At 35.8% G+C, this 14,471-nt stretch overlaps 1 protein-coding gene across 1 annotated transcript; it reads left to right on the top strand.

Moving 5' to 3' along the window:
• Positions 1-699: 699 nt before the first annotated feature.
• On the top strand, positions 700-1,896 carry LOC130054940 (uncharacterized). Its single transcript, XM_056166056.1, has 2 exons — positions 700-949; positions 1,040-1,896. Exons 1-2 carry the CDS (start codon positions 700-702, stop codon positions 1,894-1,896), a joined length of 1,107 nt encoding a protein of 368 aa, XP_056022031.1.
• Positions 1,897-14,471: the final 12,575 nt, after the last annotated feature.

Here is a 14,471-nt window from a genome sequence, read left to right as displayed (position 1 = left end):
CCAGAGATGGAGTGAAAATTGATGACAAGAAAGTCAAAGCTATTAATGGCATGCACCCCCCCACTGATGTATCAGGTGTTAAAAGACTGTGTGGCATGGTCCAGTACATGGCAACATTTCTTCCTGACCTTTCGAACATTTTGGAACCGCTTAGAGAACTTACCCGCAAGGATAAGGCATGGCAATGGGCAAAGGATTGCGAAGCAGCATTTCAGAAAATCAAGAAGATGCTGACAGAAACCCCCGTACTAGCTTATTTCGATCCTGGAAAGGAGGTAGTAGTACACGTGGACAGTAGTAATGACGGCATTGGTGCAGTTCTTCAAGATGGCAGACCAGTGGAGTATGCATCTAGATCATTGACGGCGTCTGAGAGAAACTAGGCGCAGATTGAGAAAGAAGCGTTATCTGTGTTATACGGTCTGGAACGCTTCAACCAATATACTTATGGCCGTAAAGTGACAATACAGAATGACCATAAACCGTTAGAGGCCATCCTGAAGAAACCTCTTGCAATGGTACCAAAGCGCTTACAGGACATTATGATGAGATGGAACCGATATGACTTTGATTTTGTATATGTCAAAGGAACTAACCTTACAATTGCAGATACTTTGAGTCGTACGTATCAGAAGAGTGGGGAGGGTAATTTCAATGAGAGACTAAGAATTATGTCATTGAAGATTGATGAAACATGTGATGTCCCTGATGCTCGTCAAAGAGGCAACCGAGATTGATGAGGAAATGCGGACGTTGAAGAAAACGGTGATGAATGGCTGGCCAGAGCAGAAACATGAAACACCTCTAGGAATTCGCCAATACTTTGATTTTAGAGACACTATATCACATAGTGATGGACTGATGCTGAAAGGGAAAGTTGTGATAATTCCCAAATCCTTGAGAAACGAAATGAAGACCAGACTTCACAAAGCTCAATTTGGATATGATAGTATGTTGCGAAGGGCAAGAGGAACGATATTTTGACCAGGAATTAATGCGGATATTAAGCAGTTAGCTGATTGTTGTTCAATTTGTCAAGAAAGAAAACCAATGAACCAGAAGGCTCCATTGATGCAGCATGCAGAAGGATCTACTCCATGGCAGAAAATAGGACTTGACCTGTTTGAGCTGAATGGAAAACATTATTTGATTGTTGTGGACTATTTCTCTAATTTCATTGAAATTGACTTGCTGACATTTATGACAAGCTCCAGAGTAATATCTTTACTCAAGAAACAGTTTGCTCGATTTGGTGTTCCAAATGTAATCATGTCTGATGGTGGCCCACAATTCGTATTCCAAGAATTCCAAGATTTTGCAAAGAAGTGGGGTTTTACTCATGTTACATCATCACCTATGCATCAACAAGGCAATGGCAAAGCGGAGTCAGCCGTAAAAGCCATGAAGACATTGTTAGATAAATGTGAAGTAGACAAGACAGATCCTTATGAAGCAATTCTTGAACAAAAGAACACACCAAGACAAGATACTGGTGTTAGTCCGGCGAAAGTCATGTTTAACAGAAAAGTGCGTGGCATGATTCCACAGTTACAACAGAAGCTCAAGAAACCAGAAGCTCTTGAAATCTCAAAGAAGAGGAACCAACGTAGACAGACAGTAAAGAAATCGTTTGACAGGAAGTCTCGTGAGCAGAGTGAATTGGATGTCGGTCAAGCAGTATACTTCCAGCATCTGGAAGGACGCAAGTGGAAACTAGGAGAAATCAGTGGTATTCTCGGACCCCGTACATATGTCGTCAAGGATCAGAATGGAACCTCTTATCGTAGAAATAGGATTCATGTGCGACCTACCAAAGTTAATTTCCACAGTCGTGATCGTTCACCGATGCGTTCAGTTGTAGAAGATTATTCAGAGAGCACACAGGAAACCTTGTAATCGATCCTAAAGCAATGAACAAATCAAACGCTATTGTTAGAACAAATGAACCAGAAACACTGTCCGTCGACACCAACTGAACCACTCCATGAAGGAAGACCTATTCGTGACAGGAGAAAACCAGCCTATCTGAAGGACTATGTTACCTGTTAATGAACTTTATTCTCTGTGATTAAGTCAAATCGTGGATTTTTCTCTATTTTATGTACATGTATTTTGCAGTGGTTGTCTAGTTCAGATACTTACCATTTCAGTGACATTTAGTGCTAGATAAGTGCATTATTCATGATGAGTGTGTCAAATGATCAAGTCAATTTGTTTGTGAATCAGATTTGATTTTATATGTAAAATTTTGGCAAATTTTCTAAAGAAAAGAGGATGTTGATAAAATGCATTAATTGGATCGGGTTCGATGTGCGATATATATATGTATGTGTATTGAATAAAACGTGTGTTGTGACCAGGCGTTGTTTATGCATATAATCGTCCTGATAGCACGAATTAACAGGCAATTCGGGTGAGGGGGGACCCATGCGCCTGTGCCATTGTTAACTCAAATATGTACAGTTATCTTCATGTAAAATAAATTATAAGAAAATGATCATTCAAGCAGTAAAAAATGGTATGCGGGTAAACCTATAGATTAATCGAAAATCAGGGTCTCATCAGTTAATTTTATTCATATAACCTTCGATTCCATTTCAATTGAAGTTGTATTCGACCTGGTTCCACCCCCACCCCCTTCCCCGCTTTCTATGAACCTGACTTTCTACAGGCCTGTTTGCATATAATGACATGATTTATAATGTCAAAGTATTGCCCATAATATGAATCAGTGGGATGCAAAATAACTTTTAAAACGTGGATAGATTATTTTTCTGTCGTAATGACACATGTAGTTAAGCTTCCTGGACCCTAAAAAAAAATGTAAAAACAACATAGATCGGAGAGCATTGCATATCCACAAGATACCTTGGATCTACAAACGACATAGACTGACTGGTACAACGGCCTACCGCCCTTGAACTGACCTACCGAAGATCATGACGCCTAGTCTGGATAGTTTCTCGAGGTTGAAAGACTTGCACAACAAGTATAGAGCTACAAAAAAACAAAAAAAAAAACAACAACTGCGAATAGGTCACCAGAGACACATAATCCAAGACCAAACTGTGCTGAGGTATACCCGCCCCTATTACATCAAACTGTGTCGCATTCGAATGTCCCTTAATCTCAATCAACGTGACATCAGCTCCAATTATTGCGACGTCATCGTTCAAATGTGTTTCCAGTGCAATGATTACCCTATGTTTTCTTCTGTAACGAGATTCGCGTTTTTTAAGTCGCGGTGACCGATATCTGCATGATGGAATGTGACATGCTTGGTAGTGATGGCATGGGGCGGTCCAATCCGTAGTGTCCGCAATTTGGTCATTATTGAAGACTATTTGATAGTTCAACGGTATATCAACAATGTTCTGCAACCTGACATCGTGCCGTTCGTCCGCCATCACATTTTAATTTGTCAACAAGACAATTGCTGGTGTCATGTGGCATGCCGTGCAATATACTATATTCACAAAACAGTGTCGACAGTACACCTTGGGTCCCATATAGTCCCGATATCTCGCAAATAGAGCCTGTGTGGTAAATGTTAGATCGACGCATTCGAAGGCACATCATAGGAGAAACTAACTACCCTTTTCGCCAGGAACTTGCGGAGGAGTGGTTGATGAACATTAATATGGCATAAATAAACTAGATATAACGAACTCTAAGCATCGCAAATTTCGAACAGCAACAAATTTTGACGGGGGAAGGGGGAATACTCGTAAGAAAATTTCAATGAATACCACCTTTTTAGCCTACCCATGTTTTGTCAAATGATGGCTAACTCTATATTCAATGTTATCTAATATATGTGTGCCTTGTATTAGTTGTAAAAAATCAGCAATATATTCAATGAAATAATTTAAGGGAGAAGGGGTTGGGGATTAAAAATACCACAATGTAACATTAAGTTATGTATGTTCAAATTGCTACTTGTGTCGAGCTAGCGCAGTCATGGATTACACAGAACCTGGACCGCGGATGCGAAATAGTACCATATTGAGTACACATGTATATCAAATGTACGTGAATTATCAGTTTATTTGAAAGTTCCAATGTATTTATTCAAGAATACTGAAATTACCATGGGCACATTAGAACATCTGTTTTATGTAAATGTATGAGTGGTATCCGCACAAATATCGTGACATTGTTTTATTTTGAAATTAAAACAGCAATAAATCCAATACTTTTAATTCAATGCACCATGGGTTTAAATTGCATTCACTCTGACACTTCAGGTTGCTCGCGATTTTTGTGATATTGTATAACGTCATATTTAATCTCATTTGAAACAAATTTCAGTTCACATGGAGACATATTCCAATTACTAATACATGGGTTTGGTTCCAGATATTGATGACCACACATCATAGAAAATTTGGATGTTAATATTCACAGATTGAAAGTACGTACGTAAAACACGCGCATCTCTTCATTGTCACAAAGGCAGAATTTATCCAATAAAAAGAATGAAAATAACGTCGTGACACTGTCATTGATTGCAATGAATGCGTTTATTATCGTGAAATAGCATTCTTTTATAACGTCTTCTCTTCATGTTTAGCAGTGAATGAACCTTTTTTTCTCAGATCTGCGATGAAACAGTTAATTTTGTATGATCTTTAGATATGGAAATCCATCCTATACATGTACATAATTAAATAATTTGCTGTTACAATCACTGCAATCATTTATATAGAAGACTACACACCTTTACGTCTATAAGAAGATAGTCACGCTAACAATGAATGTATAGAATATTAATACAAATTCATTATCAAACACGAGAAAGGACACCCATCGAATAATAACTGTATTTTCCATATATATATATATATATATATATATATATATATTCGCAAACACATCATATTTTCACGGGAACAATGATGAGGCGGATGTTTGTTATTTTAATGGTGTACTCACTTTTTGTGCAGTTTGCAATGCCCCTTTACCAACCAACAAAAAGTGAGTATACATGTTTTTTCGTGTGTCATTTTAATTGATCGTAAAGGCCCTTCTAATACGACCTAATTGCATTATGCGTACTTAAATGATTTTTTAAACCATTAATATTACATAATCCATGGGTTCGAATGATACACTTTAGAATTTACTTTTATAAAGAATGAAAATACACACGACTTAATTTTAAAGAATAACACCCCATCAATATTGAACAGCTCTATTTGTGGTTTGATAATGCATGGTTTCTTTATTTCTTTAAAACATGTATTAAGACATGGGTGACGCATTTATAACAAAATGGGCAATATGATCATAATATGAGAATAGATGTTTGTCAAAATATTGTAATAAAATTCTTATTGAGTTTATATTCTAGTCATAAATCAAAATGTCAATAAAGTTTGCTAGTCTGATTTTTAAAAAACACACCAAAAAACCTAGGCCACATCTGATCTCTTTTCTTGATAAAGTCTACTGTTGGTTTATTGTATTGAATCCCAAAGTTGACTAAATGCATATAATATCACAATTACACACGATTCCAACTTCCATCCATTTATCACATTATAAATTATATTATTTGCTGGTACTTAATTGTAAGTACAATTATGCGTATATCCCCCCCCCCCTAAAATTTTCTTTAAGGTAAATCGCGGCATCTTATTTCTGAAAATGTACTAAACGATAAAAGAAGCAATGATTTCTTCCACTCCCGGAGAAATGAATGACAAAATCTTTTGATTTCTTAATTTACTTTATTGGGAGAACTTAATTTTATCCAAAAACCCCTTAAAATTTGAGTCATTTTATTAATTTCACCTTATTAAAATGATAGAAAATAGTACAAATGACTAAATAGGAGAAATATTTCAAGCCCTATAAAATCTGTAAAATTCAGGAGCTTTCGGGGGCTTCGTCCTGGACCCACTGCCTCATAAAGTGGCGCCCCCCCCCCCGTAACCGCAATTCCTGGATCCGCCCCTGGTCAAAACATAATTCGTAACAAACATGCTATGATGTCATATAGAAGCACATATTTGTCACCTTGTTATGATATAAAAAAAATTCTCGTGTAAACACTCAAAATAGTTTAGAAAGAATAAGTAGATTCCTTCCTTTTACTAAATTGGGGGCACATTTTAAAGACTGCAATTTACATGCATAAACGGAGCATGACGTACTTTAACAAACCCGCGTAACACGGTTATGTTAAGGGAAGCCTTATTCTATTTATGCATGTAAATTGTACAATCTTTAAAATATGTCCTAAATTAAGGGAGAGCTACGTATGTGCTAAGTTAGACATTTTAAACTATTTTGGGTGCTTTCATGAGAATATTTGTATCACAACAACATTACAAATATGCACTTCCGTATGACGTCATTACATGACTGTTATGAATATATCATGGATGTACCTTAATAGAAAATGAAAGCACTTTATATTACCTCAGCTTTTAAACGTTGAATTAACTGTCGATATTAGATAACGTCAAAACACCTAAAAGTTTATCAAAAGTACACCTAGAATTCTACCGCTTTCAGTAAGAAATGATTACCAAACGTCTAAACACGAAACCATCTCATTATTTTACACTAGATACACTGATGTTGTTGAGTTTTATTTGGCAGTTTTCTAAACTGACGATTCTAGAAGCAATTTATGTGTACGTTATTTTATAAGCTTTCACCCGATGTATAAAAACACTCCAAAAGTATGCGGCGTAAAGTTATACTTTCGCAGTTTTATTCCATTGAATGATAGAGAAAACTCGGACTGACATTCTTAACGGGATCTTTTGTTTGGCCGTTGAACAAAATTGACATGAAGAAAATCAACATACCTTCATAAAATCAATAAATCCTAAATGTTTCAGATATATAATCTATGGCATATGTTTTAAATACTCCACATTTTGCTGATTTTTATATGACACATTTAACCGTTTGAATGGTCACTCGATATGCAGTTATGACGTCATCAGTTTAATTTGATATTGATCACACATTTGACGAACTTTAGTAAATTCCGTTACCCTACACACAGATTATCACTCGGCTTACCTCGGTCGATTTCATCTAACTTCGGATGTATGATGTTTTCCGCCATAGTACGTATGCCAGTGACGTATAACAAGATACTCAACGTCACTGATCAACTGCAAAGTGTGCTGACAGCTCCCGCGAAATATAATCCTTTGCATCATATGTACCGTGTACAATGTCACATGCAGAAACCGTGCTTGGTGTAGTGCGGGTTATGTGGATTCCAAGCGAAGAAAGTGGGTCAAATTTAGGTCAATGCTTTGCACTTACCGCCTTTAAGCAGAGAGGGATCTTTATCGTGCCACACCTGAGGTGACATCGGGTCTTGGATTTTGCGATCTCATCCGAAGAACCTTAAATTTAGTAGCCTCTTACGGCAAGCAAGGGGTATTCCAACCCGAATCTCCACGGGACTCCAAATTAGTCACATCGTGTAAGATATGGTTATATTGTATAAAGTCTTTCACCATTATAGGCATTTTCGGGGTCATTTACGTTTTAAGAAAACATATTGTTTTATACTGCGGCTGAGTATTAGAATTTGATTTAGATATGTAGAACAGGATTTGTTTTAGATTTGATAGCCCTTGGGACTAGTGCTACTTTTAACTAATACTCAGGTGCTCGATAAGGCCTGTGGGCCTCTCTTTATGTTAGTAAATGTTTAGATATCTGTTTATGTATGACTAATAAGATGTATGTCTATTTTAAAGATATGTATACTTACATTATAGGAAATACTGGACGAAAACTGCTAGAAGCAATCATAGCGAGATGGCTGATGAAAGGAGGTAGATACGAACAATTGACAAAGGTGTTACTAAAGATGTACACATTTAGGAAAGAACCACGGATACGAAATTCAGAATTATTATACCGTCTCAATCCCTCCAGATTCGGTCGCAGATGATCAACTTAGATGATGTCATAATGGACTTAACGTTTGACAGCATAATGCAATGAAATTACATTTGTACATCGTCTATATATTGTAATATATATAAAGTAGGTTAATTTCATTTTTCATAGTTTTATCACTACAAAAAGGGTCAGATGTAACGTGTGACAGTAAAAGGTTATAACAATTATCAAAATTATCTGTGTCCATCACGAAATAAGATGTACCTTTTTGATTGGACAGACTAACAACTCAACTTTATGAGAAACGGGGTGGTTTAAGCTTCTCCATCGTCAAGTTCCCATATTTGTGTAGCAATATTCCATTATCACCTGCATATAGTGTTTATATCTCTCAACGAATTCGATACACAAGAGCTTGTTCTGCGTATGGTCAGTTTTTGAATAGAGGCAGGCTACTGACAAACAAGTTGATTGTGCAGGGGTTTCAACAGTCTCGATTACAGCAGCATTTCGCACACTCTATGGTCGTTATAACGACCTAGTTTGCCAATATAATTTATCATTGGGTCAAATGCTGTCGGACGTGTTTCATAAGTAACCAATTAAGGGTTTCTATGGTAAAATGCACTATAAGTTTGGAATGAAATTACACCTCAAATTCACAAGTATAATTACAATTGTTATTAAGGTACTCCGTCCCTCAGGTGCAAACAAATGAAGATGTATTTTTTTACCATTATTGTGAAGCTTTTCTTACGTACTTGTTATTATGACAAAGAATTGATAATTATTTACCATTGTATCCAGGTGATCTTATGAGATAATTGATCATTACGTATACAGTAAATAATAGAAAACAAAAAGAGTTATCTCAGTTTCATCAAATTGTATTTCATATACTGTATGTTGACTTGTTTACTGCCTAAACAAAATATCCATTGGGTGAAAGGATTACAAAAATAAAAATAAATTGCATTGTATCCAGTAAAATATAAAAGATAATGACTGAAATCAATATGACATCAATTTTCAGAATGTAGAGTTATCTCTATTCCATGAATTTGGACACAGCAGTAATGATAGATGTGCGCTTTGCAATCCTGGCCGACAAACTCAACTCATCATTTATCTAAAAAATATAACAGGAAAGAAATATCATAAACATATGTGCATATATATATATATATATATATATATATATATATATATATATACACACTCAGTATCCATACTAAGTAGTTCTAAATGGAAATAATACCCGAGTCACATAATGTGGTCCTATATTTTTTTCACATGTAGCTGCAGCAACTCTGCTAGTGGTACTCTCTGAATCAGAGTAGAAGTTGTTCTTTGGATTTTTTCTTGCAACAGTTTGATTGAAGTTTTCATTGTTCTGTGTGCTCTCTAATGAAGAAAGTCTGTCAGATTGTTCTGCATACAATGTGAAGATTTTCACAAGATCATGGTGGAGTTCTTTATCCGAAAGGTATTTCCCATAGGGTAGATTCCTAGGAACATATGAATCCCTGTTCTGCACATTTACAGATAAATTGCAAAATACACACACGTTTAGGTTTTTATAAAAATACTTACCTACAGCAAGTTTGGTGTTGATATCAAAAGGACCTTGACCATTCTGACCTATATTGTGTCGTTTACCAGTTGGAATGATCGTCAGTTCGTCGCACTTCCTGCATCTCACATACAGTAAGCTGGCTAGTCCATAACGTCTCTCTTTCTCACAGTCAACAAGATCCAAAGGCGTATGACACAGAAAGCACCCTCTTTGCAAATGATCCACCAGAATTGAAAATTCAACAACTCTTCTGCCTCGGAACAGGTCAGATGTCTCTTTATTTTCATCATATTCATCTACCTGTGCTAGTGGATCTTCGCTGTTGACATCGATGAAGTCAGGGTGGTTGTTATTTTCATCGGTACATGTGCTAATGGTTATAGTAGCAGTAGACGAGGCTTTCTTGAACCGACCTTTCTTATCTCTTTCTCGTATACAATACCCCTCCATTTCCGTTTGTTTACATCTGTGAATTCTTATTCTTTTTTCAAAGAAGAGTTCCAAAAAATATAAATGCCGGAATTTATGATACGAATAAACTTTTTCCGGATTTTACGCGAGTTACCAAACATTGCTGAGGATTGGAGTCCCTTAAAGCCCGAAACGATACTACCCATATGTTGACTGTGACTGCGCTACCGTAAATTTCCCTCGTTATTTTCCCGTGACGACAGTTGAATTTCACGTAATATTTTATTTTTGGAAAACATCAAGAGACCCTATTTGTAAATAAATGCTCGGGTGCATCCGGGTTACCAGTTAAATTTTTATTGATCTAAATAAAAATCCTTTTCATGAAAAGTACTGGGACCAAATGTATACTCAAACTAAACATGCTATGGTTGAACAACATGTCACAGTCATCAACAAATTACCGGGGTTGTCCCCTTTTCTGCAGATACTATACCGTTAATATACAAGATAAAAGTTGCTTCCCAGCACTTTTCAAACGTATACACGCATCTAGAATATATCTCCGCAAAATGTATATTCCTGGCTATAGCAGATGCACCCGGAATTTGCTACTGTTTATGTAAATTGGTATTATTTATGCACATTGAAGTGAATTTTAAAACTCATTAGTCATTCAGATTAGGAGTGATTTAAAGGTCACAATGCAATATAATCACCTTCTTGCATACTATCTACATGTGTATCTATCTATAAATAGATATAGATATATATATATATATATATATATATATATATATATATATAATGCAAGAATATATCTAGTCTATATAAGTATATTCATATGAAGCAGAATTTATTCAAAAACTTCTACGTGAGAAGAAAACATATCTTGCTGTGGCCTTCAATTCGACATTTGGATGTATCGACGACGTTTTGTCTATTAATAATAATAACTTTCATTCATAAGTCGATTCGATATATCCCTGTGAGTTCGAAATAAAAGATACCACAGAGTTGTCCACTTCTGTTTCATACTTAGATATTTTATTGAAAGTAGACATTGACGTCAGGCTGACAGATCGACTGTGTGACAGACGGGATGGTTTCAGCTTCTCCATGGTCAACTTCCCATATGTATGTAGCAATATTCCATTGTCGCCTGCGTGTGATGTTTATATCTCTCGAATGGTTCGATGCAGAAGAGCTTGTTCTGCGTATAGTCAGTTTTTAAATCGAGGTAAGCTACTGACAAACAAGTTGATGGTACAGGGGTTTCAACAGTCTCGATTGAAGTCAGTATTTCGCAAATTCTATGGTCGTTATAACGATCTAGTTCGTCAATACAACCTATTATTGGGTCAAATGCTGTCTGACGTGTTTCATACCGATTGTTAGGCCGTTCTTGGCAAAGTGAGTTTAACTACGGATAACTCTGTTTACCTGATCTGGATATAGGGCTCACGGCGGGTGTGACCGGTAGACAAGGGATGCTTGCTCCTCCTGGGCGTCTGGTCTCGCCTCTAGTGTGTCCGGGGGTCTGTGTTTGCCAAACTATCTGTTTTGTCTTGTTTGTTAAACTTGTAAGATTGATCACTGTTCCTTGTTTTCGCCTTGGATTGACGTTGCACACGTTATTGGTGTTAAGGTAACGCCAAAATGACCATAAAAACACTACGACAGAACATGGATATAATATCGTGTGTTAAAAGACGTTTTTAATGAAAGAAAAATATAAAGCTGATTTACCAGTGATGTGACACTTGCTGCAAAAATTAATGAGATACATTAATGAAATTGATCACTGTTCGTTATCTTCACCTTGCATAATTGTCCTGAGAAATTAGATATGCTGAACGTACAACTGAATTGGAATATTGATCGATATGTTCTTCGACCGTGATCTTTATTAAACATTTACAAGAATATATTAGCGCAATGTTTTTAAAGAACAGTTCGTAATGAACTCTTTAAAATGTTTTACTCATTTTGTGATTTTCAGTTTTTCTCGCAATAATTTATTCATTTTCAATTGTTTTACAGTAGAAAGAAATACTTAGAATCATGTTAGTTGGCACATGTGTCATAATCATAAACCTCAAGTGCACTTTGGAAGTTGTGCGGGTTTTTTTTTATATCAAAAAATGTTAATCATTAAAACACTATCTATGATATCGTATGGGACTACAGTTTACATGTCGCAGGATTGTTGCCAGGCATTAAACTAGCAAGACGAGTTTTATGGTTTATACTGTTTTAATACATTTGAGTTATACACAAATGTTCATCATCCTTTACTGTACTCCAAAAAGGAGTCAAATGAAGAAGGGGCCTGTAACGATAAAATTTGTAAAAACAATTTAAATACAGATATACTGTTACACTACACATACAACACTTACTTTGTTTCACTGTACACATACTACATTTTGCTGCACGCACATTTTACACATTGCATTTTACTGCATACTTCACAATACTACACTTTATAACATTTTACTGCATATACACATTACACATTGCATTTTACTGCATATACACTTTACATGCTGCATTTTACTGCATATACACTATACTTTACTAGATAGCATTTTACTGTGTACTCTGGAGGTTTCCCTATACTCTGGCATGAACAGTACACCGTACGTTTACGTTTAAGTAAATACATATACATTTGAAATAAAATAGCACATGGATGTATTGTATACTCACAAGAATATAAATTGTAAAGAACTTTGTACGTTGGCAATTTTAGGAATAAATGTGGAATACAAATATTGAAGTAATAAGTAAACTTACCTCAGAAGTAGTGAACTCTGGTCACAAGGTATTAAAACTTGATGACTATTACTAGATAAAATACATGAACATCAATGCGGATAAACACGTCCGCAACAGGCAGTTGCTACACCCAAAACTAACTGCACGGGATTTAAGTGTACACGAATACCTGGTGAACTATTCGCATAATATGGAAACACATTGGGATATTTAACTATTGAAAAGGATAAAGATACTAACATCTATGGAGCTATAATCGGGAAATACATACATTAATAGTGACACTATATGTATGTACATGTATAATTGCTCTTGACGTTACCCATATTATGTCCGAAGAATCCACTAAATACAGAAGCTGTCATACCAATTAACGCGACATGGAAACCTCACATATTTAAATTAAGCAATATTTATTTAATAAATTGATCAGATTGGGCATCCGGCTTAGTATTAGTCGATATGAACCCTCTCCCTATGAACCTCGCATATGATGGGGCTTACTTACAAGTAGCAATCGCTAGTTAGAACTGGTGTGAATAGCCGCAGGAGAGAATGTTTTACATCATGAGATCAGGTAAATATAGCAGACTGGAAAATTGACTGCACTTCAGAGATAAACATGGTGAATTAAGACTTGGAATCTTGAGGACACTTCGACATAAGGGGTATTTCAGACTATCGTGTGTATATATATATATATATATATATATATATATATATATATATATATATATATAATCACATATCTCAAGGGGCTAAAACCGAAGAAAAGAGGAAAATAGAGAAGCTGCAGAAAAGTCAAAAGCAAGAAGGATGTTAAAACTTACTTATCCCCCAAATAGTACCACTGAGAGGGCCTCCCCCAGACCACACCTATGAAAAATGATTTATATCAGTTGAGAAATATTTATCAAATGAAAGAAGACTTTGATTTAATTACCTATTTTACTGCATTTCAAATATGTCAGTTGAGATATACAATCCCGGCTATATTCTGCACATATACAAATAATTTGCAAAATAGATACGTTCAGTTGCTTTGGAGAAAGCTACTTAAACATTGTACTATGGTTTATTTTTAAAAGAGTGTGGTTGGTATTGATGTAATAACTTTAGCCGTGATAAAACAGTGCCAACATTCCTAATTTATACAGTATTGGTGGGATATCATGGTATGCAAGATCACACGAATGTCGATGCTTTTAAAATCACGAGCTTTGAGCTGACGAGTTGCCATCATCTTTTGGGAATCAGTTCTGTTATGATTTGGAATAATAATTACACAAGTCGTTATTGGAGATATTTGGAAAGAAAGGACGTCCGATTTCCAATAGAGTTAAAAAAAAATTATATATTTTTTGTCAGAAAAATCACATCCCTGACTTGATCAAGAAGTTCTTTTTGTTTCCATAACCATTACCTTATCCTCTCGTATAAAAGATTTCAACTGCTTAATCTACCAGTTTTTGATGAAATTTGAAGATAGCGAACATTAATTAAATGCATAACTCCTATAAGGAATAAAAATAGATAGTTGGGCAAACACGTACCCCTGGACACACCAGAGGTGGGATCAGGTACCTAGGAGGAGTAAGCATCCCCTGTCGACCGGTTACACTCACCATGAGCCCTATATCTTGATCAGGTAAACGGTATAATCCGTAATTTTTCAGCATCCATACTCAACATTACAACAAAACAAGAATTTTAAATATTGCGCAGTTTGAATATGTTACTACCCGGAAGTTGTCCTATGCACACTAAATGCAAGAATACAAAGAGAGATAACTCAAGTTTTCGAACAGACAGGATCCAT

This window comes from Ostrea edulis, chromosome 5 (assembly GCF_947568905.1).
Source record: "Ostrea edulis chromosome 5, xbOstEdul1.1, whole genome shotgun sequence".
In the NCBI taxonomy this organism is placed as follows: domain Eukaryota; kingdom Metazoa; phylum Mollusca; class Bivalvia; order Ostreida; family Ostreidae; genus Ostrea; species Ostrea edulis.
This window is presented reverse-complemented; position numbering and strand designations above follow the sequence as displayed.